This window comes from Cervus canadensis, chromosome 12 (assembly GCF_019320065.1).
Source record: "Cervus canadensis isolate Bull #8, Minnesota chromosome 12, ASM1932006v1, whole genome shotgun sequence".
Classification (NCBI taxonomy): domain Eukaryota; kingdom Metazoa; phylum Chordata; class Mammalia; order Artiodactyla; family Cervidae; genus Cervus; species Cervus canadensis.
The window spans coordinates 32,200,243-32,221,944 of NC_057397.1; the positions used below are offsets into that span (position 1 = coordinate 32,200,243).

The window sequence follows — 21,702 nt, forward strand, 5'->3', positions numbered from 1 at the left end:
TTCTAATAGTAAAAAAAAAACTATAATGCTATAATGTGATAACATTAAAAATTCATTTGATGGTTCCTTGTAAAGGAACCTTATCTAAAACCAACAATTTCAATTCTAGGTATTTATCCTCAGGAAAACTTAAATAATTGCAAACAATAAAATAATTTTTTAAAAAGAAAAACATTCATTTCTTTTTATGGCTGAGTAATACTCCACTGTATATATGTACCACAACTTCATCCGTTCATCTGTTGGTGGACATCTAGGTTGCTTCCATGTCCTAGCTATTGTAAATAGTGCTGCAATGAACACTGGAGTACCTGTGTCTTTTTGGATTATGGTTTTCTCAGGGTGAGCACACTATTTAACTTTGATTTTCTCATCTATAAAATGTGAAAAATAAAAGTAGCTGCTTCAACCAGGAAGCCAAGACTACACAATGGGAAAGGATAGCCTCCTCAGTAAATGATTTTGGAAACTGGATATCCACATGCAGAAGAGTGAAGGTGAACTCTTACCTTACTCTGTACACAAAATTAATCCAAACTGCATTAAAGACCTAAATAAAACTAGTCAATCAGTCATGTCCGACTCTGAAACCCCATGGACTGTAGCCTGCCAGGCTCCTCTGTCCATGGAATTCTCCAGGCAAGAATACTGGAGTGGGTTGTCACAAACATTAATCCAAACTGCATTAAAGACCTAAATATAAGGCCTACAACTACTGAACTCCTAGATGAAAACATAGGAGATAAGCTTTAAGATACTATATTTGACAATTATTTCTTAGCTATGACACCAAAAGCATAGGCAACAAAATATAAAGTAGACAAATGAGACTACAGCAAACTTAAAAACATCTGTACATGGAAAGAAACTATCAACAGAGTGAGAAGGTAACCTACAGAATGGAAGAAAATCATTACAAATCATATATATGATAAAATCCAGAATATTTGATATCCAGAATAAACAGAGCTTCTATAGGTTAACAATAACAAAATGTAATCTGATTTAAAAATCACAAAGGACTTAGACATTTTTCCAAAAAGATATACAAATGGCCAATAAGCAAGTGGAAAGATGTTCAACATCGCTAATCATAGAGAAATGCAAATCAAAACTACAATGAGATAACATCTCACATCCATAAAGATGGCCACTATCAAAAGGACAGAAAATAACAAGTACCAGAGGGGAAACAGAGAAGTTCAAACACTTATACACTATTGGTGGGAACATGAAAAGGTGCAGCCACTACAGAAAGCAGAATGGAAGTTCCTCAAAAAGTGAAAAGCATAGCTACTAAATGATCCCGCAATCTCCCTTGTAGGTATATACCCAAAAGTATTTAAATCAGGATCTCAAAGAGATAGTTGCACACTCACATTCATAGCAGCATTATTCACAATAGCCAAGAAGTAGAAGCAGCCCAAGTGTCCATCAACGGACGAGTATTTTTTTTAACATGGTATGCACAGGTAATGGAATATTATGCAGCCTTGAAAAATAAGGAAATTCTGTCATATACTACAACATGAATAAACCTCAGGGACATTATGTTGAATGAATTAAGCTTGTTACAAAAGGAGAAACAGTGTGTAAGTAAATGATGTAAATATCTAATGTAGTCAAAACCATAAAAACAAAAAGTAGAAAGGTGGTTGCCAAGGGCTGAAGAGAAGGGAAATTAGTGTTTAGTGGGTATGCAATTTCAGTATTGTAACATGCAAAAGAATTAGAGATCTGCTGCACAATGGGAATATATTTGACACTATTAAATTGCACACTTTAAAATGGTTGATAGTAATTTTAATGTTATGTGTTTTTAAACTAACAATAAAAAAGGTGAAAAGTTGCACCTGCCACATAGACTTGTTTTCAGGATAAAATAATAATGCATTTAGAACAGTGCCTGCCACCCTTAAACATTCAAAAATAGCTCTTGTTAGATCCCATCTATGAAACCATACCAAAGGTTTTTTCTTTTTAGTTAATTAAGCTCTCATTTATTTTTCAGAGAAATTTTAGGTCTTAAATCCCTCATTAAATCTACCCTACATCTCCTCTTGACATCTAATTATTCAGCTGGTGAGCTCTGCTTTTAAATGCTGATTAATTGCTTTAGAGTTTTCCAGAATTCCCCATCTCAATGTTTTCTTTTACTAAATCCACGATCCTTTGAAACAGACCTCAGATAGAGGGAGAAATGACATATCACTCCCCTTAGTACATACATGTAGACAAACACACATCATTTCCTCTTCAAAGGTTACAAATAGTCTCAACTCCAAAACTGTGTGCATAAAACCTATACAGGTGAAAACTTTTAGGGAATTCCCCGATATTCCAGTGGTTAAGACTCCCAGCTTTCACTGCTGTGGCTCAGGTTCAATCCCCATTCGAGGGAACTAAGATCACAAAAGCCAGTGGGTGCAACCAAAAGGAAAAAAACTTTTAAACTGATGGGAAGTGAAGTCACAATAAAAACCATGAACCCCTTCATGTTTCTACACCCTCTAAAAATAATCTGTTATGCCACACTTTAGTATCTCTCAGGCTTCCCAGGTGGTTCAGTGATAAAGAATCTGTCTGCCAATGCAGGATGCAGGTTTAATGCCTGAGTTGGAAAGACCCCCTGGAGAAGGAAATGCCAACCCACTCCAGAATTCTTGATTGGGAAATCCCAAGGACAGAGGAGCCTGGAGGGCTCACAAGAGTCAGACACGACTTGGTGACATTTTAAATAACAACAGTATCTCCCATGATCTAATAAAAAATATAGTACAGATACTATGCTATCTACTGGGTAACGATGTAGCAGTGAGTACTGCACTGCTTATTTCCTATCTCTTGTTTGCTAGAAAGTGAAGTCATTCAGTCATGTCTGACTCTGCAACCCCAGGGACTGTAGCCTGCCAGGCTCCTACGTCCATGGGACTTTCCAGGCAAGATTCCTGGAGTGGAATCTTCCTTTCCTTCTCCAGGGGATCTTCCCAACTCAGGGATCAAACCTGGGTCTCCCGCATTGCAGGCAGACTCCTTACCATCTGAGCCACCAGGGAATCCCCGTTTGCTAAAAGGCCTTCCTATTTACAAAGACGTGTCTTCCCTGAGTCTCCTCCATCCCTGCAATGCTTTCTAATTCAATGACCTGGAAATTTCTACTTCCGGTCCCAAGATAAAAGAAACACAAAATAACATAATATTATAACTTGAATGCTTAAGATGAAAAAAGTTTAGAGCATCACTAGTGACCATGCTTTCTAGGGTAATTCCTTGTTGAGGGATCTGCCCTGTGCACTATAAGAAGTTCAGCAGCAACATGGGCCAAAATATCACCAAATGCCACGAGGCCCCCTCCAAATTGTGACCACCAAAACTGACTCCAGACACTAACAGGTGTGTCCGCCAGGAGTAAGAGGAATTACCTCAAGTTGAAAACCACTGTTTTAGAAGGGCCTATAACCTATGCAGCTTCCCATGGGAGCTGAATTCAGAGCATATAACACCTGGACGCCGAGAATGATCCCAGAGGAGGAGGACCAGGCAGCAGTGAAATCTCCATTTCTTTTCTCTAGACGAGGAAGATGAGAGCACCAGCTCTGGCAGGACGCAGAATACAGTGGCATGGACCCAAGTCTCAATTTCCAAATAATTTCCCCAAAACACACAAGTGCGTGCACACTAAGTCACTTCAGTTGTGTCCAACTCTATAGACTGTAGCCCACCAGGCTCCTCTGTCCCTGGGATTTCCCAGGCAAGAATACTGGACTGGGTTGCTATGGCCTCCTCCAGGGAATCTTCCCTACCCAGGGATCAAATCTGAATCTCCTGCAGTTCCTGCATTGCAGGTGGATTCTTTACTGCTGAGCCACCAGAGAAGCCCAAGAGAACAATCTAAACACCCAGGTAGGTGTCATCACCTTCACTTCTCTCCGAAGGCTTCATTCCTAAAATGTCTCCTCTAAAGTTCACTTTACCTTCTTCTCTTTTCCATAATCGCTATTCCTCCTTTCTAAAATGATGGCCACATTCCACTACAGCATTCTTGCCTGGGAAATCCCACGGACAGATGAGGCTGGCAGGCATGCAAAGAGTCAAACCCAACTTCATAACTGAAACGACAACACACAATCAAGCAGATTGATTTGGGGAAATACTTGTTGGATGTGTGGCATAAAATGGAGAGTGAAGTGACCTAGCAATATGGAATACAGAGTCTTGTAAGATATGAACACTTGTGTATAGAATAATAGTTGCAAATATTCAAACAATAAAGTCCATAGCCAAAGGAAAAATAAAAAAAGATGCCCACAGGAATGACTTGAAATTCCCACACCCTTGAAAAAAAATTCCTATAGTTGAAATACAGACACACATCAATATACGTGTGCTAGAACATGGCATAGGCTGAGGAGACGTAACTGATCATCCAACGACGTGGAACTTCTCCAAATTTTCATTTACTTGGTAATGATTTTTTTTATACAGACTGGTTTATAATCTGTAAATCAGTTCAGGCTCAAAACAAGTTGGCTGTATGATTTGGGCAAATCTCTGCATGTTTTATTTTTTTTAACCACCATAACTAATTTTAAGTGTACAGTTCAGTAGTGTTAAGTATATTCAGGTTGCTGTGCAACAGACTGCTGGAACTTTCCATCATGCAAAACTGAAATGCTATACCCATTAAATACTAGCTCCCCACCCCTCCCCGCTCGACCCCCTCCCCTCAGCCCCCTTCCATCCTCCTTGCCATCTCTGTGAATCTGAGTATTTTAGATGCTTCATCATCACGCCCTATGCTCAGTCGTGTCTGCCTCTTTGTGACTCCATAGACTGTAACCTGCCAGGCTCCTCTGTCCATGGGATTCTCCAGGCAGGAATACTGGAGTGGGTCACCATTTCCTTCTCCAGGGGATCTTCCTGACCCAGGAATCAAACCTGTGTCTTTTATGTCTCCTGCGTTGGCAAGCGGATTCTTTACCACTAGTGCCACCTGGGAAGCCCTTTAGGCGCCTCACATAAGTAAAATTATACAGTATTTATCTTTTGGGGACTGTCTTATCTCACTTAACACGATGTTCTTTATGTGTCAGCATTTCCTTTTCAAGGCTGAATAACATCCCATTATACGTATATAAGACATTTTTTATCCATTCATCCATCTAATGGACATTTGAACTGCTTCCACTTCTTGGCTATGGTGAATAATGCTGCCATGAAAGTGGGTGTGCAAATATCTCTTCAAGATCCTGCTTTCCATTCTTGTGCCTATATACCCAGAAGTGGATCATAGGGGCTTCCCTGGTGGTCCAGTGGTTAAGAATCCACCCTGCAGGGCAGGGGTCGCCAGTTCGATTCCTGGTCCAGGAAGATATCACATGCTGCAGGACAATGAAACCCACACGCCACAACTCTGAGCCTGCGCTGTAGAGCCTGGGAAGCACAAGAGAAGCCATCACAATGAGACGCCGCTCACCGCAACTAGAGAGTAGCCCCCACTCCCCGCAACTGGAGGAAAGCCCTTGCATAGTAAGGAAGACCCAGCACAGCCAAAAATGAAATAACTTTAAAAAAAGAAGTGGGTCATATTTTTAATTTTTTGAAGAAATGCCACAGTGTTTTCCATAGCACAGATCCCTTCTTCTTTTGGAGTCCAGGTTCCCTCGTGTGTTAAATGATCAGTTTTTACAAATAAGCCTGAATGAGATGATCTCTAGGACACATTCTGACTCATCTATCACTGCAGGAGAAAAGTCAGCCAGCCAGTCCAGCCCACCCCTTTTCTGCCTGATCACCTTTGGCAAATTTCTGATCTCCGGCATCCAAAACCACCTCCAAAATACCCAGGTCTTGTATCTGTCTGTCACCAAACTCCCAATTCACTGCTAAAATTTCTAGATGGTTTAAAAAGCAGAACCAAGTGTGTGGGTTTGTTTGCTTTTCCCCTTCCAAAGGGCCTTATAAAGTGAGCTCACCTGGGTTTGTAGAGCTTACATTTGCCTCCGACAAGCAGAGTTGCACTGACAGAGAAGCCTGTCCATCCTGAGTCTCCAGGATGGTAAGAGGAAAAGAAAGTTAACAGAAAAATGAACATCTTTTGTCCCAAGCCATTCTCTCGGTGGACTCAGCAGTGATCACGATGGAATTCAAAAAAGTAGTTACAACTTATGAAACACCCCAAACTGACATCTTGCTTTTACAAATGCAAGAGAAGGTAGGGTTCTTTCTGATAAAACAGAAGTTCAATCAGCAGCATCTGCGAACAGTGGCTCCAACCCCAAGCCCAGAGGGACACCCTTCACTTGTGAAAAGAGTCGAAGATCTGTGGTCTTTAGACCCTTGTTGCTCAAAACGGGGCCCCTGGACCAGCTGCACTGACCTCAGCTGGCAGCACATTAAAAATGCAGGGTCACAGGCCCCACCCCAGACTTTCAGAAGCAGAATCTGCATTTTGAAAAGATACCATGGTGATTCACACACATACCTTAAAGTTTCAGAAGGACAGAGATAACAGAATTCACAGCAACGTGAAAGATGGATCATGAATACTACTACAAAGGCTATACTCTGCTGTTGGCAAGTGGGCTGAATTAAATCAAGGTGCACCCACCAGCTTTTCCACAGTGATACAGGAAACCTTTCTGCTTTTCAGGTAGAATCTGAAGTTTTTCAGCACCTTAGATGACTAATTTTTCTTAAGAGGCCAAAGGCAGCCACCAGGCAGCTAATGTAAATTTAGGAGCTGCCAGGGTGCAGAAGATGTACCCACAAATGAACTGCCCCAGGTATAAAGGAAACTCACCAACACCCCAACCAGGAGCTGCCACAGCCACCGATGCCCAGCTGTGCTCAAGGCTCTGCACTGCATCCATCCCAGTAATTCCTCCTCCAGGCGTCCCGGATCATTGCCTCAAATCCCTCTCCCTCGTGTTAGCTTCCAGTGGAGATTATTTTTTTATTTATTCATGATCTGTACAGAGCCTACTTCCCCAAGGGATTGTGTGTGGCTTACAAAGATGAACACATTGTAAACAAGATGAGCAAAATTAAAGCAGAACAAATACCCAGTTCAAAGTCTTAGAAGAGACTGTGTGTTCACATGATCTTTACTCTCTTGGCTCACCAGACTCCCCCATCACTGCTCCTCCCTGGGAAAGCAGCAGGGGATTAACGTGACGGATGAATTTGAAAATAAACTGGGGATGCTCAGCTCATCTCCTCTTCTTTGTCTCTTGGGAGTGAGTTTGCACACAGGGAGTAAAAATTCCACCCTGCTCCTTCTGGGCACAAGACTCATCTACACCACCCGTTCTTGGTCCCCTTACCCACATGGGGAGACCGAGGAGTGCCATGCGGATGAGGGTCAGCATTACTGGTAGCTGGTTGGGTACCTCTGTGTAATGGGGGGATTATTAAAAAGCCTATGTGCACAAACTACATTTTCAACCTCACTTCCATCAGTTCTAAAAACTGATTCTTTGGCTCCCATGTTTTTACTCCTTATTTCTCAATTAGCTCAAAACTCAAGTGAAGGGGAAAGGTGCTATTTATTATGTCCTTTCAAAACCCCAACAAAAAGATCTGGAGAGCTCATGCTACAAGACACTTAAGAGAGGTTATTAACAGTGATTAGCGGAGGGACTTCCCTGGAGGTCTAGTGGTTAAGACTGAGCCTTCCATGCAGCAGGTGCAGGTTTGATCCCTGGTTGGGGAACCAAGATCCCACATGCCTCATGGCACAGCCAAAAAATAATAATAATAATAATATATAAAAGGGCCAGGGACTTCCTTGGAGGTCCAGTGGTTAAGATACTCCGCTTCCAATGCAAGGATGCAGAGGATAGGGGTTCAACCCCTGGCTGGGGAACTAAGATCCTACATGCTGAGCAGTGTGGCCAAAAAATAAATTTTAAAAATATATATCATTAAAAATATAGTGATGGAGAGGAAAAGGCCTGAAATGTCTGACTACCAACGCAGAAGGGAACATGTGACCAGTGCAGGAGATGTAACGTGAGGTCACTCAGTATTCATGCCACTCTCATCCCACCTGCCTTCCTCTCCCATGCAGACTGGAAAATCTAAAACCTGCCTTCCCCAAATCCTGTTAGCTAGGAGAGGCCGAGTACTCCATTCTGGCCAATGGGACGTCCTCAAGAGTAAATGGACACTGCTTCCTCCAAGTTCTCCTTCTCTAGGGGACAGGCTGTGATGCCTGAGGTGCAACAGCCTCTGCTAACAAGGGCTGGGCAGGCAGAGAGAGGAAGCTGGCACCAGGGAAGGCTCGATGGCCCTTGACTGTCTACCCGAGCTGGCCTGTTGTTCATGATGAATAACTCCCTAACTAGCAAAGCCACAGATACACTTGGTTATACGTTTCTAAGGAACGCTGAGTTGAAAGATATGTATGTGTATCTTTCATCATTTTTCTGGCTATAAATAAAATCTTATATAGAGACATAGACTGTTCTAATAAAACATCACTAAAAAACAGATGAAGATTTTCTAGACAATGTTTTGAAGAAGTGACTCCTTTTCTTTTTTCTAATTACATATTTTAAAAAGATAGCTTTAAGGGTTTTTATACTCAGAAAGAGCAATCTATGCCAGATAGATGGAGAGAGAGAGAGACAGTCATAAACACACATATATATGTTTATCCAACTCTAAAATCTTGATGAAATAGAACTAAATTAATTTCAAGCTCATTTTACTTTTAAAAAGGCTGAAAAAAATGTCAAAAAAAAAAGCAGCAGCATCAGGAAAATTTGCCTGGGAAATATCATGGACAGAAGAGCCTGGTATGCTACAGTCCATGGCATCACAGAGAGTTGGATACAACTTAGCAACTGAACAACAACATACAACCAGGCAGACTGTGATTTGGGGAAATACTTCTTGATGGAAATGTGGCATAAAATGGAGAGTGAAGTGACCTAGCAATATGGAATATAGAGTTCTGTAAGAAATTAAAATTTGTATATAGAATGACAGCTGCAAATATTCAAACAATAAAGTCCGTGGCTAAAGGAAAAAAAAAAAGAAATGTACTTTAAAATAATAGAATTATTGATACTTCTGATTTTTTTTTAATTTATTCATAATTTGAGACCAAATTTGGAACCAGTTCTTGCTCATCGGGATTCCCTGGTGGCTCAGAGGGTAAAGAGTCTGCCTGCAATGCGGGAGACCAGAGTTTGATTCTTGGGTCAGGAAGATCCCTGGAGAAAATGGCAACCCACTCCAGTATTCTTGCCTGGAAAATCCCATGGATGGAGGAGCCTGGCGGGCTACAGTCCATAGGGTCGCAAAGAGTCAAGACACAACTGAGCGTCTTCATTTTCACTTTCAGGTCTTTCTCACCAATATCCTGCACAGTCAAGGTGGACAAATGAAGACACACCGTGGTGAAGTTGGGACACCACAGGCCTTCAGACTTCAGAGGAACTTTTGTTACGTTACAGTAAGCGCAAATATACATCACATAAATGTTCACACATTAAAGAAAAACAGTCGTCAAAGGTTGCCAAGCAGAAAGTTCTGGCAGTAAAACCTTGGAGCTTCAGAAAATGCAAGTAATCAGAATATAACACTTTCCAAATACTGATCAAGATTTTCCTGTACAAAGGAAAAAGAACCCTCCTATGCTGTTGGTGGGAATGTAAATTGGTACAGACATTGTGGAAAACAGTATGGAGGTTTCTCAAAAAACTAAAAATAGAGCTTCCATATGATCCAGTAGTTCCACTCCTGGGTATATATCCAAAAGAAACAAAAGCACTAATTCAGAAAGATACCTGTAGCTCAATGTTCATAGCAGCATTATTTATAATTGCCAAGGTATGGAAGCAATCTAAGTGCCCATCAACAGATGAATGAATAAAGATATGGTACACATATCAGTGGAATATTACTCAGCCATAAGAACAAAATTTAACCATTTTCAACAATGTGGATGGACTTGATGGTACTGAAGTGAAAATTGCTCAGGCGTGTCCATCTCTTTGCAACCCCATGGATGGTAGCCTGCCAGGCTCCTCTGTCCATGGAGTTCTCCAGGCAAAAATACCAGAGTGGGTTGCCATTTCCTTCCCCAGGGGATCTTCCTGACCCAAGGGCAGAATCTGGCTGGGTCTCCTGCATTGTAGGCAGATTCTTTATCGCCTGAGCCACCAGGGTAGGTATTATGCTAAGTGAAATAAGTCAGACAGAGAAAGACAAATATTGTATGATGTCACTTATCATGTGAAATCTTAAAAATGCAACAAACTAGTGATTATAACAGAAAAAAAAGTAACAGACTCACAAGATATAAAGAACAAATTAGTGGTTACCAGTGGGGAGGGGAAAAGAAAGGGGAAGGGGATGAAGAGGCATAAACTATTATGTGTAAAATAAACTACAAGGATATATTGTACAACATAAAGAATAAAGCCAATAAAGAAACAAAGAAAAAAAAAAAAAAAAGCTAAAAAAAAAAATAAAAAAAAAAAAGAATAAAGCCAATATTCTACATAAGTTTTTTAAAAGCATGAGCAATTAAATATTCAAAATGTAAAAAAAAAAGAAAGAAAAGAAAGAGAAGGATTGTCTTGTACAATGTATAAGGAGCGATTTCTCATACAGTGTTCTCATTTCCTACATAATGGTTCTTTCCTTTTTCCCAATTATAAAGAGAGATGTTTAAACGTTTTCGGACACAAACAGAGTAGACTATCTCTTGCTCCTCACTCTGCTCACTCTTGAGGATGAGTCTGAATTCAGCTCTAACAAACTCAAGTGCTGCTCTTACAGGCGGCACAGTACCTGCACCCACGTGATCCCATTTAGTCCTCAAAATATCACAGTGAGGGGGCTTCCCTGGTAGTACAGTGGATTCTTACCTGGAAGATCCCACATGCTGCAGGGCAACTAGGCCCTAACGCCACAACTACTGAGCCCGCAAGCCCTAGAGTCTGTGCTCTGCAATGAGAGAAACCACCACCATGAGCAGCCCACGCCCCGCAACTAGAGAGCAGCCCCCTCCCTCACCCCAACTAGGGAAAGCCTTTACTAAACAACAAAGGCCCAGAATAGCCAAAAATAAACAAACAAGTAAATAAATCTTTTTAAAAAAAGAAAAGACAAAAAATTTAAAAATGAAAAATAAAATAAAAGACCTTTGTCGATAAATAAAACATTTTTTTTTTTTAATATCACAGCGCAGAGGGGGAAAGAGAGGGTAAAACGGACGGAGAGAGTAGCATGGAAATCTATACACTATCGTATGTAACACAGACAGCAGTGGGAACTGCCGTGTGACTCAGGGGACTCAGACCGGGCTCTGCGACAAACGAGAGGGGTAAGAGGGGGTGGAAAGTGGGAGGGAGGTTCAAGAGAGAGGGGACATATGTATACCTATGCGGATTCGTGTTGATGTATGACAGAAACCAACACAATATGGCAAAGCAATTATCCTTCAATCAACAATAAATAAATTAAAAAAAAAATATCACCGTGTAGGAAACAAATGGAGTAAGCCCTAAGTGCAAACAGAAGCTGGAGAAGTTAAGGAATTTGTCTAAAGTCTCCTGACCAATTATATTTGGGGGATTTGTCTAAAGTCTCCTGACCAAACTGTGTTTTAGTCTGGTAGAGCCAGACTAAAATATAAATCAGCTGCCTCCTCATCTGGTGCTCTTTCTAAGGCACTGTGCAGACTCTGACCCTTGTCTGGGGTCTGAAGTGACAGCGGACACACCAGGGACACACCGCTTGGCCAATGGCTGCTGGCCCATGGCCAATCATCACCTATCCTGAAAATCATTCAGCTGGAATTGTGGCTTTCTATTTTAGAAAAGCATCCTTTTTTTTTTCTCCTTTTTTAACCTGGTTGGTTAGTCATTCTTTCTTGTTTCCCTGTTTGATTCATGAATTTTGTGCCTTGCAAAAGGTCACATTTTCTCCCTCCTTAAGATCCAATCTCCAATCGTGATGCAGTTGCTAGCCTTACTTCTTCCTACGTACAAAGTTTTCTCTATGCTTGCAGGAGGAGTTAGGGCACTGAATGTGTGTAAAGACTGCTGGGTCACATCTACAACCACATTGCTTCTACATGGAAAGCTGCCAGTATGTTAACACCAAAACTTTCAAAAGATTAAGGTATACATTTAACATTCCATTTCAATGATTTCTTCTTTAATTCAGATTTTGTTTCCGACTGCAATTACTAACCTGCTACCTGCTTTTATTTTCCCGCCCCCTTCTTCTATGGTTGTTATCAGTTAGAAAGACTGACCAAAAAGTTAAGAAATGGGTGGGGAGTGGACAAGGTAATATGGAAGAAGAGGTCTGCAGAAAATCACAATACACACCTAGTTATTTATTATTAATAGGAAAACTTCCATGTCATAATGGGTTAACGCTGCTCACGTGCTAAGAAGATAGTGTGTGTGCTTAGTCACTCAATCATGTCTGACTCTTTGTGACCCCATGAACTGCAGCCCACCATGGGGGCTCCTCTGTCCATGGGGACTCTCCAGACAAGAATACTGGAGTGGGTTGCCATGCCCTCCTCCAGGGGATCTTTCCAACCCAGGGACTGAACCCAGGTCTCCCACATTACAGGCGGATTCTTTACCGTCTGAGCCACCAGGGAAGAAGACAGCAGTCTCCCTGATTTAAATTTGTACGGAGGTAACCTGTAAAAGCTGCTTTAAAGGTCTAAAGAATGGTCTTGTTTTGATTATGTCTTGAGGACGTTAAGCCAGTTCTGCATCCTTCTGCACCACCCAGAACCCTACTGAATGTGACCCATCCTTTGGTTTCAGTGGACTTGCAGAAGTTCAAGGGCTCTGGGGTCAGACGGTGTGGGTTTGACACCCATAACCAAGTCACTTAAGTTCTCTGGGCCTTAGTTTCCTCATTCATAAAAAAGAGGAAACAATTCCCATGTCCTAAGGCCATTGAGAACATTAGATGAAATAACACAGGTAAGATTCCTGGTACTAAAACCACTGGAGCTTTTATCAAGATCCATTTAATACAAAGCAGAACTCCTATGAGTTACATCAAGAATGTATCTGAAGGCAGGCATCAAGAGGTTTTCCCAAAAAATTATTATTAGTCAATATCTAAATGAAGAAGAGGCAGAGAAGATAGGGGGAGGGTGGGAGCAAATCCCATCTGTGGGACTTTCTGCCCCTTTCACATGTCACTTTAGGTATTACCTTAAACTGGAAATATTTCTTCATTACATCGAAGACACCTCAGATGCTGGGCTTGTGTCTCATTTTTTGGTCTTCCCACAAGGAGCACAGTTGCTCAACACTGAATATGCACTTGCTATTTTCCTTCTTGGTGAAAGTGTCGCTCAGTTGTGTCCGATTCTTTGAGACCCCATGACTAGCCTACCAGGCTCCTCTGTCCATGGGATTCTCCAGGCAAGAATACTGGAGTGGGTTGTCATTGCCTTCTCCAGAGGATCTTCCCAACACAGGGATCAAACCCGGTTCGCCCTCATTACAGGCAGATTCTTTACCATCTGAGCCACCAGAAGTCCCTCCCTTCTTGGGGGGGTAACCACCACCAGAAAAGTTAAATCTCAGGGCTCTGACAGCAGATATTCTCTGTGTGGGACTCTGCCTGTGTTTTTCATGAAGCAGATTTGTGTCAGTGGTAGCTAGAAGTGGGTGGGACACCCAAGTTTTCAAAATAAATGGAGGAAAAGATCAGAAAGAATAAAGAAAACAATTGGGATGTTTACAGGGTCAAGATGTCACTCTAAAAACTGCTGGTTGTTTTCAAAGAGAGAAATGTATGTTTACAGTGGAAAGGCCTGACAATCAACCAACTCAACTAAGTGATTAAACTCAACAACACTAGTGAATGGCCAGGTGCATCTAATAGAAAACACACACCACGACCTATGAAGGAGCCTGGCCAAAAACATTTTGCCTGAACTGAATTACACATTTAGACTGAACTTCCAGTTTACAAGAAATATAGAACATGGAGGAACGAGTTAAGTGCACCACAAGGAAATAATCAGATAACTCTAGAATGTAGCATATTCCACAAATTAGCCTTGTCACTTCAAAACGTCTGTGTAGTAGAAACAGAAAAAAAAAGTTGACACACTTTTATAGTTTATCAAATGCTAAGAAAGCAAACAACCAAATGCAATGATTGAATGAATCCTGATTGGCTCGTGGTTTGAAAAAATACACAGCTAAAAAAGACACTGGGTGGACAATGAAGATTTGAATGTGGACTGGACTTTGATAATCAAATGGAATAGTTACTAACTTTCTTAGGGTATTTAAGCTCCTGAGTTATATAAGAGAATGTCCTTATTTTCAGAAGACACGTGCTAAAGCTTAAAGGGACCCACGATTACTTTAAAAAGTCTTAACCTCCTACCCCATATATACATATATATATGTATGTATGAAAAGTGAAAGTCAAGTCGCTCAGTCGTGTCTGACTCTTTGCAACCCCATGGACTGTAGCCTATCAGGCTTCTCCATCCATAGCATTTTCCAGGCAAGAATACTAGAGTTGATTGCCATTTCCTTCTCCAGGAGATCTTCCCAACCCAGGGATTGAACCTGGGTCTCCCGCACTGTAGGCAGATGCTTTACCGTCTGAGCCACTGGGGAAGTCATATGTATGTGTGTGTATATATATACATAGTCTACACAAACACACACAGGTTGATACAGCAAACATGACTATAATGAACAATTATTGAATCTAGGTGGTTGGATATACTGATGTTCACTATACTATTATTTCAACTTTTCTATACATTTGAAAATTTTGTCATAATAAACGTTAGAAAACATGGAGGCAAAAGTAACAAGCAAGGGACTCCCCTGGTGGTTCAGTGGTTAAGAACCCACTTTGCAATGCAGGGAATGTATGTTCAAACCCTGGTGGAGGAACTAAGATTCTGCAGTGCTCCCCAACAAGAGAAGCCAGCACAGTGAGAAGCCCACATGCACCACAACCAAGACTCACCACGGGCCAAAAGTAAAAATTAAAAAGAAAAACAGTAACAAGCAAACTATTCCTCCCCGCCTGAATAAAAATGTCTTTCTCTTGCATTTCATAATAAAGTGAAGTTGCTCAGTCGTGTCCAACTCTTTGCAACCCCATGGACTGTAGCCCACTAGGCTCCTCTGTCCATGGAATTTTCCAGGCAAGAATCCTGGAGTGGGTTGCCATTTCCTTCTCCAGGGGATCTTCCCAACCCAGGGATCTAACCCAGGTCTCCCGCATTGCAGGCAGATGCTTCACACTCTGAGCCACCAGAGAAGCCCAAAGAAGACATTAGCAGAGGATACAAATTATAAAACCCTTTATTTGGGCCAGTTACTGGGGACTACAAAGGGCTCCAACATCCTCTAAGGACAAGAGTTGTCCTGAGGAAAAAGCATAGCCCTCTTCGCTGAGTATCACTTTCACTTCCCTTTCACTGTCCACCAGCTATTACTATTTCAGAAAATAGTAATCATTATTCTCCCAACTCCATGGAACGAAGGGTCTTCAAAACAACAATAAAAACAGCTTTGGATAAACTTTACAACCTGTGAGGTTGCTTCTGCATAAAGATAACCTAGCCATTCGATATCACTTAAGTTTTTTTTCTTGATAGTGACGCAGAGAATATATAAGAAATACAGATACAGAGACAATACAGCCTGTTTCCTGTAGTCTGGGTACTTGCTGCTGTTGGAGGCAGGAAGAAGTAGCAGTGGATGAAAGCTGTCAATGACCTCACTTCACACACCAGTCACTTCTATTCCTTCCTGAGCCCTTTGAGAAGATAAACTTGATAAACTAGAGCTTTTCCAAAGACAGGCAGCAAGAAAGAGAAGCACTACTCCACAAAGTCTGTATTACTTGGGAAAAGCCCAGTGTGAAGTGTGAGTCTGAAAAGTCACAGAACTCTCAACTGTTTAATTCCAGAACTGAAAACACACCACAGGGAGGCTTAAAAACCAAAAAGCAAAGAGAAGCTTACTGCTTAAAGTATACATATATAAAATATGTAACACCATATATTCTCTATAATATCTGCTGCTGCTAAGTGGCTTCAGTGGTGTACGACTCTGGGCGACCCCATAGACAGCAGCCCACCAGGCTCCGCCGTCCCTGGGGTTCTCCAGGCAAGAACACTGGAGTGGGTTGCCATTTCCTTCTCCCCTATAATATCTACCACCCACTAAAATGTGAAAGAAAGTTCTTCTTTTCCATTTTTGAGTCCAAGCTCACGTGAGAGGACAGGAAAGGCTTACCTAGGTACAAGGATGCGTTTTCTTTCTTGACATTGTCATCTAAGTAGGTTGGTCCCAGGGTATAAATAGGTGTGGAGCCCATTCCAATGAGAATCTGTGCGCACACGAATAAAGCCACGTAGACCCAGTGGTCGTTGCCACCCGAGTCCTTCAGGCAGGCGGGAGGCTCCATCTTGACCGAGGAGTTGCCGTTTTGACACAAGCCGTAGTTGGAGGCGGAGGCGTTCAACTCTTGGATCTGGTAGGGCGGCGAGACGAAGTGAGGTAAGGCGAAGAGGGCAGCCCCCACGGCGATGAGGAGACCCCCCACGGCCAGCCACAGGGGCCGCCGGCCCCGGCCGCCGAAGTAGCTGACGAACACCACCACCACCAGGCTCCCAATGTCAAAGCAGCTGACCAGCAGCCCCGACTCGGAGCTCTTCAGACTGTAGCGCCTTTCGATGGTGGTGATGACGCTGCTCAGGTACCCGGAGACCATCAACGCCTGGATGAAGGTCAGAAAGCACATGCAAACCAAGAAGCAACGGGAATCGGTGAGGACCACGTAGAGGCACCTTCTGCCCTGGAGCATGGCCAGGGCGGAGGATACCGACATGGTTTTGCCGATTTCCACCCCGTGGCGACGTTCCGTCAGTCCTGCCGTCTCTGCCGAAGTAGACGGGGCGGAGGGGCTGGGGGCCGGCGGGTAGGGGTCTGACTTCAACTCCTGATGGCTGGGGGCGGGCTCGGAGCCTTCTTCACTCTCGGGACTCAGGTCTGGCGGGCAGGAGGCGCTGTTCAGGGCGGGTAAACTCTGGGACCTGAAGGACTCGGGTTCGCAGTTCTCTTGGACAGCTCCTACCCTGGCGCGCGCTTCCTGCGGCTCTCCCCCCTGGGGCTCCAGCCCAGCGCCTCGGTCCATGGCTCTCAGAATTCAGATTCCGTCGCCGATCGCACTCAAGGACTCCGGAGCTTTGCATCCACCAGCACGAGGGGCTGAAGCCGGGCCCAGGCAGTCGTGCCCACCAGGGACCGGGGCTGGCGATGCAGAGTCGCGCTGTAGGGCATCCTCACCAGCAGGGAGGTGCCCAGTGCATCCTGACCGCAGACGTGGCCCCGAGGCTCCGCAGCCGCGTGCCCCGGAGGGCAGGGGTCCGCGCGGTCCTGCGATGAGCCCAACTTAGGGTCCACCCCGGGCTGGGAGCGCGCAGCAGGATCCTAGCGCGTCCCGGGCTCATCCCCTCCGCCGCTGCCGCTCCGCCTGCCGACCCGAGCGCGTACGCCGGGTGCCCAGCGTGGGGGCGGTTAGCGCTGCTGCCGGGGCCGCATCCTGCCGGGCTGGCTGGGCCAGAGGGGCCCGGTCCTCGCCGCCTCGGCTCGCGACACCCTCGGGTGCAAAGGTGCCAACCTGCAAAGCAGAAGAGAGCGCGGTCAGCGAAGGGCGGCTGAGGCTGGCGTCCCGGCGCCCCCGGCGGACAGCGCTGGGGGACTCGGACGGTCCCAAGTGGGACCGAGGGATGAGCGAGGAACGAAGCCCTGGAGGAGGATTAGGCTGTAGGCAGCAGCCTCTAGAGCCCAAACAATAAGCAGCGGGCGGTCGGCAGAGACCCTCCCTCATTGTCTACGGCGGACCTGCCCCCGTCCCGCCCCTTTTGCCTTAAACAGCGCATCTGCTTTTATATGTTAATAATTATCCACCTGGCAGCTCTGACTCACAAACAGCGTCTTTTATTCCAGTGAACTAATTGCAACCTTTTGGTACTCCTACTCCATTACTCAAAATAGAAGAGGCCCAAAAGAACAAAGGAAAGTTTCTTTCCTTTTTTTTTTTTTTTTTTTACAAGCACGATGCACTCCTAGTCCCTATTTTTTTAAAAGAAAAAAGGGGGAAAGCGAGGTGTGTAGAAACGTGTGTACACACTTGTGTGCAGGCACGTGTGCGCCGACTGGATGCGAATCAGTCTTCTCCATCCATTAGAGACAGACACGCATTCAAAGCCCAAGGCAGCAGCAAAAAGGTCAGCGTGCCTGCCTCTTTATTCCCAACACTAAAAATAACACCCCTGCCCCCCAGCCGCCAGGGAGAACTATTCAATTACAAATACCAGGGGCGTTCGAGGCTGCGGCCCACGCCAAGTCCCAGAGCGCTGCGTCAAGCGAAACCGAAAATCAGTTTGCTTTGCGGAGGGGTGGGGAAGCCACAACCAAACAATGAGACGCGGGAGCGCTGTCACGGCACGCTGGGAGCCCACGGAGCCGGCTCGGCACGCGCGGGCCGGCAGAGAGGTGTGCTATTTACATCCAGCGCACCCAGCGAGCGTGGGCTCGGGGTGCGCGCGCGCCCACACACACATACACACACATACATACACCGGCGTGTCTGTGTAGACACCCCTCGCGCGATCCGGCAACCAGCTTGAATATAACGCGAGTCGAAAACAGGTGTGTCCCCAGGGTAAGCCTACGCCCCTTATCTCGGGACTCCCACTCTATTCCTCCCGCCCCTGAGGGGTTGGGGGTGGGGGAGAGGTGATGTGCACCAGGTGGGAGAGGAGAGCCGGACTTCGCTGCATTGTTTCAAGCGACGCGTTTTTGTGATGGTGCTGAGAAAAGAAAGGAGGAAGGGTAGAGGGAGAAAGGCAGAGAGCTTGGGATCCAGAGGCGGCCGCTCCGGCGTCTCCCTCGGCTCGGCTGGGCCAGCCCAGCTCCCAGATTCCCGGCCTGCCAGCCACTCAGAGCCAGGGCTTCCCCGCCGCCTTCTTGCCGAGGAGCCTTCCCGGGGAACCCCACCGGCGGCGGCGTACAAAGTCGGGGAATCCCGGAAAACTCGCTTCCCCGCGCCCGGGGGAGCGCGCACCCGCACCGCAGCGCACCCGCACCCCAGCGGAGCCTTGGAAGGGCACACAGACCCAGGCGGGCGGCTCTCGGAGCCGGCGTGGGGGCCCGGGGACGACATCTGCGCGCGCGCATACACACACACAGACACACACACGGCCCCGCAGGAGGATAGGACCGCCGGAGACAGCTCGCCGAGCTGCAGGGTCGCACGAGCCGCCGCTACTCACTCGTGAGTCGGCCGGTCAGTCTGGCTGGCTGGGAATGGAGTGGGGGAAGGTGGGGACCTTGGAGGCGCGAGAGTAGTTGGGAGCCTCCTGGGGAGGCAGCCTCGGTCCAGCCGCGAGGAAATCAGTGAATGAGTCTGTGACCCCAGCCTCTGGAAACAAGACACACGCGCACAGACGCGCCCGGAGCCGAGCGGCAGAGGGCGCAGGCGCGCGGGCAGCCGCCCAGCCCAGCCCGGAGGCGGCGAGCCACCGGGCTGCCTTTTTCACCTGAAAGGCGGGGGAGCGCGAGGGGCCCAGGGAGCGGGTCTCCAGAAGTCAGCTACTCAGGCAGAGAGCCCACTCGGAATAAAGAAGCTGAAATTTCTGTTGGTTTATTCCGTGCTGTGGGCACCCACCATGTCTCAGGGACCATAGCAGGTAGATTCTGGGGACCAAAGATGAACAGGACAGGATCCCTGGACCGAGGAAACCTCTGTTTTGTGGAAGCAATACCCTGTAAGTAGCCTAAAACGACACAGTAAATTCTATAAAGGGTGACACTGAAGAACCATTATTATATATCGATTATCCATTATTAACCCATTAGGCCTTCATTTCCAGACAGCAGGAAAGGCATGTACAAAGGCCCTGGGGCACGATGCTGCAAAGAAATCCTGAGTCTCAGGGTGATTGCATTGATGGGGCAGAGAGCTGGCCAGCAAGAGTGGCACACTAGGAAAGGTCAGCAAGGGCTTTATAGGTCCTGCGCTGTCAGCACCGAGGGGCCAGTGACATTCAACTTCAGTTATCAGACACTGGTGGGTGAATGGAGGCCATGTGTGCGTGGAGGCAAGGAGGCAATCTCAGCAATCTCTGAGCAAAATGTGATGTGGTGGTGGTGGAGCATGGACAGGAAGGAACTCCTTGAGAACACTGACAAGGCAGAAGTAGCCAGACTTAGAAGCCGATGTTAACCAGAGTTTGAGATTGAAGTCCAAGGAGAACACAAGCAGAGAAACATGCTCTTGGGGTAAGATGTTTCTCCTTTAAGATACCTTGGCTTTGAAATGCCTCTGGGAAATCTGAGTGTATACACATCCCATAAACCACCAGACATATAACACACAGGCAGTTGGGATTAGGGAAGTGAATTAGGAGGCAACAGCCAGACACGGCATGAGGTGGGTGAGTAAGGAGATCAGAGGAGAGGTAGGCTAAGGACAGGGCCCTGGGGACAGGGTGATCTAAGAGCTTGAGAGGGGAAAAGCTAAGAAAGGAGATTAGAAGCAAGGGTCAGAGAGATCTGTGAAGAATCAGAAAAGAGGGACCAAAAAAAAAGAAAAACAGAAAAGAGAGACCATCACAGAAGCCAGAGGAGAAAAGAACTTTTAAGAAGGGAGTGCTCAGATGCAGGAAAGGCTGCCGAGATGCCAAATAGGGTGATAACGGAAAAGAGCCCATGGGCTGTAGCAAGTGGGAGGACACTGCAGAACTCTGACAGAGGCAGAAGTAACCTAACGAGGGGAGGGGATTGTTCTACATTTACTGGTGACCACACTGACCATCCTGCCATGCCAAAGCCACTTCACTCGCCCCTGGCCTTATCCAGTGAGAGCGCGGGATCCACTTCACAGTGTGATGAGGAAAAGTGGAAAGAGACTACATAACATGGTAAAGGCACATAGCTAGTCTCGGGATGATAAAAAGTCCATGCTCCATAATACTTCGTTCCCCAGGGATGGCGAAAATGAGCTTTTAATCTGTTTTAACAATCGTTTTACTCCAAAATCGATTTTTTTTTTAATTTTCAGATAGAGAAATAAGCTTCCACTGTTTCTCATAGTGCTTTGCATGGCAATTTTAAAGGTCCAAAGATATTACATTATTAATTCTCTCAGGAGAGCCCATTTCATACTGGAAAGCCACATGGGATAGTGAAAAGAGTATAGAATCAACTTGAAATTTTTATCCCAGCTCAGTTATCACAGCCATGAACAATTTATTCAATCGTTATTTGTTTGTCTTGATTTCCTCAGCCAGAAAGTGAGAACAGTATTACACTGAGAGTGCCTGAGAAGGACACAAACATACCTTGAAATGTTTGAGATGTACATACTTTGAAAATGTGCTGTCAAGTCAGTCTTTCTTTTGCTAAGAAAAAAATCCATGCTCTAAAATCCATGCTCTTAACTCTGACTCTATCCTCTCTCCTTTTCAATCATATAGCAGCTTAACTTTTCAGTACATCTTGCATCTTTTAATTATCTCACATGAGCCCAACAACCACTGTATGTACAGCTGATCCTTAGAGAACAAAATATGAAGTCAGCTGACACCAAAAGAACAGTTAGTGCATGCTCTAAGTCCTCATCGAGACAGCCCTGGTCTGGCAACTGCCA

The 21,702-nt window shown here is 45.1% G+C and overlaps 1 protein-coding gene across 2 annotated transcripts in view; it reads right to left on the minus strand.

Moving 5' to 3' along the window:
• SLCO5A1 (solute carrier organic anion transporter family member 5A1) overlaps positions 1-19,479 on the minus strand; it is a 148,026-nt gene extending 128,547 nt beyond the window's left edge. For both annotated transcript variants that reach the window (XM_043483662.1, XM_043483661.1), the window contains exons 1-2: positions 19,325-19,479; positions 16,281-17,667 (exon numbers count right to left, since the gene is read on the minus strand). In XM_043483662.1, coding sequence (XP_043339597.1) covers positions 16,281-17,181 — 901 coding nt within the window. In that variant the 5' untranslated portion in view covers positions 17,182-17,667; positions 19,325-19,479. The remainder of the gene's footprint in view (positions 1-16,280; positions 17,668-19,324) is intronic.
• Positions 19,480-21,702: the final 2,223 nt, after the last annotated feature.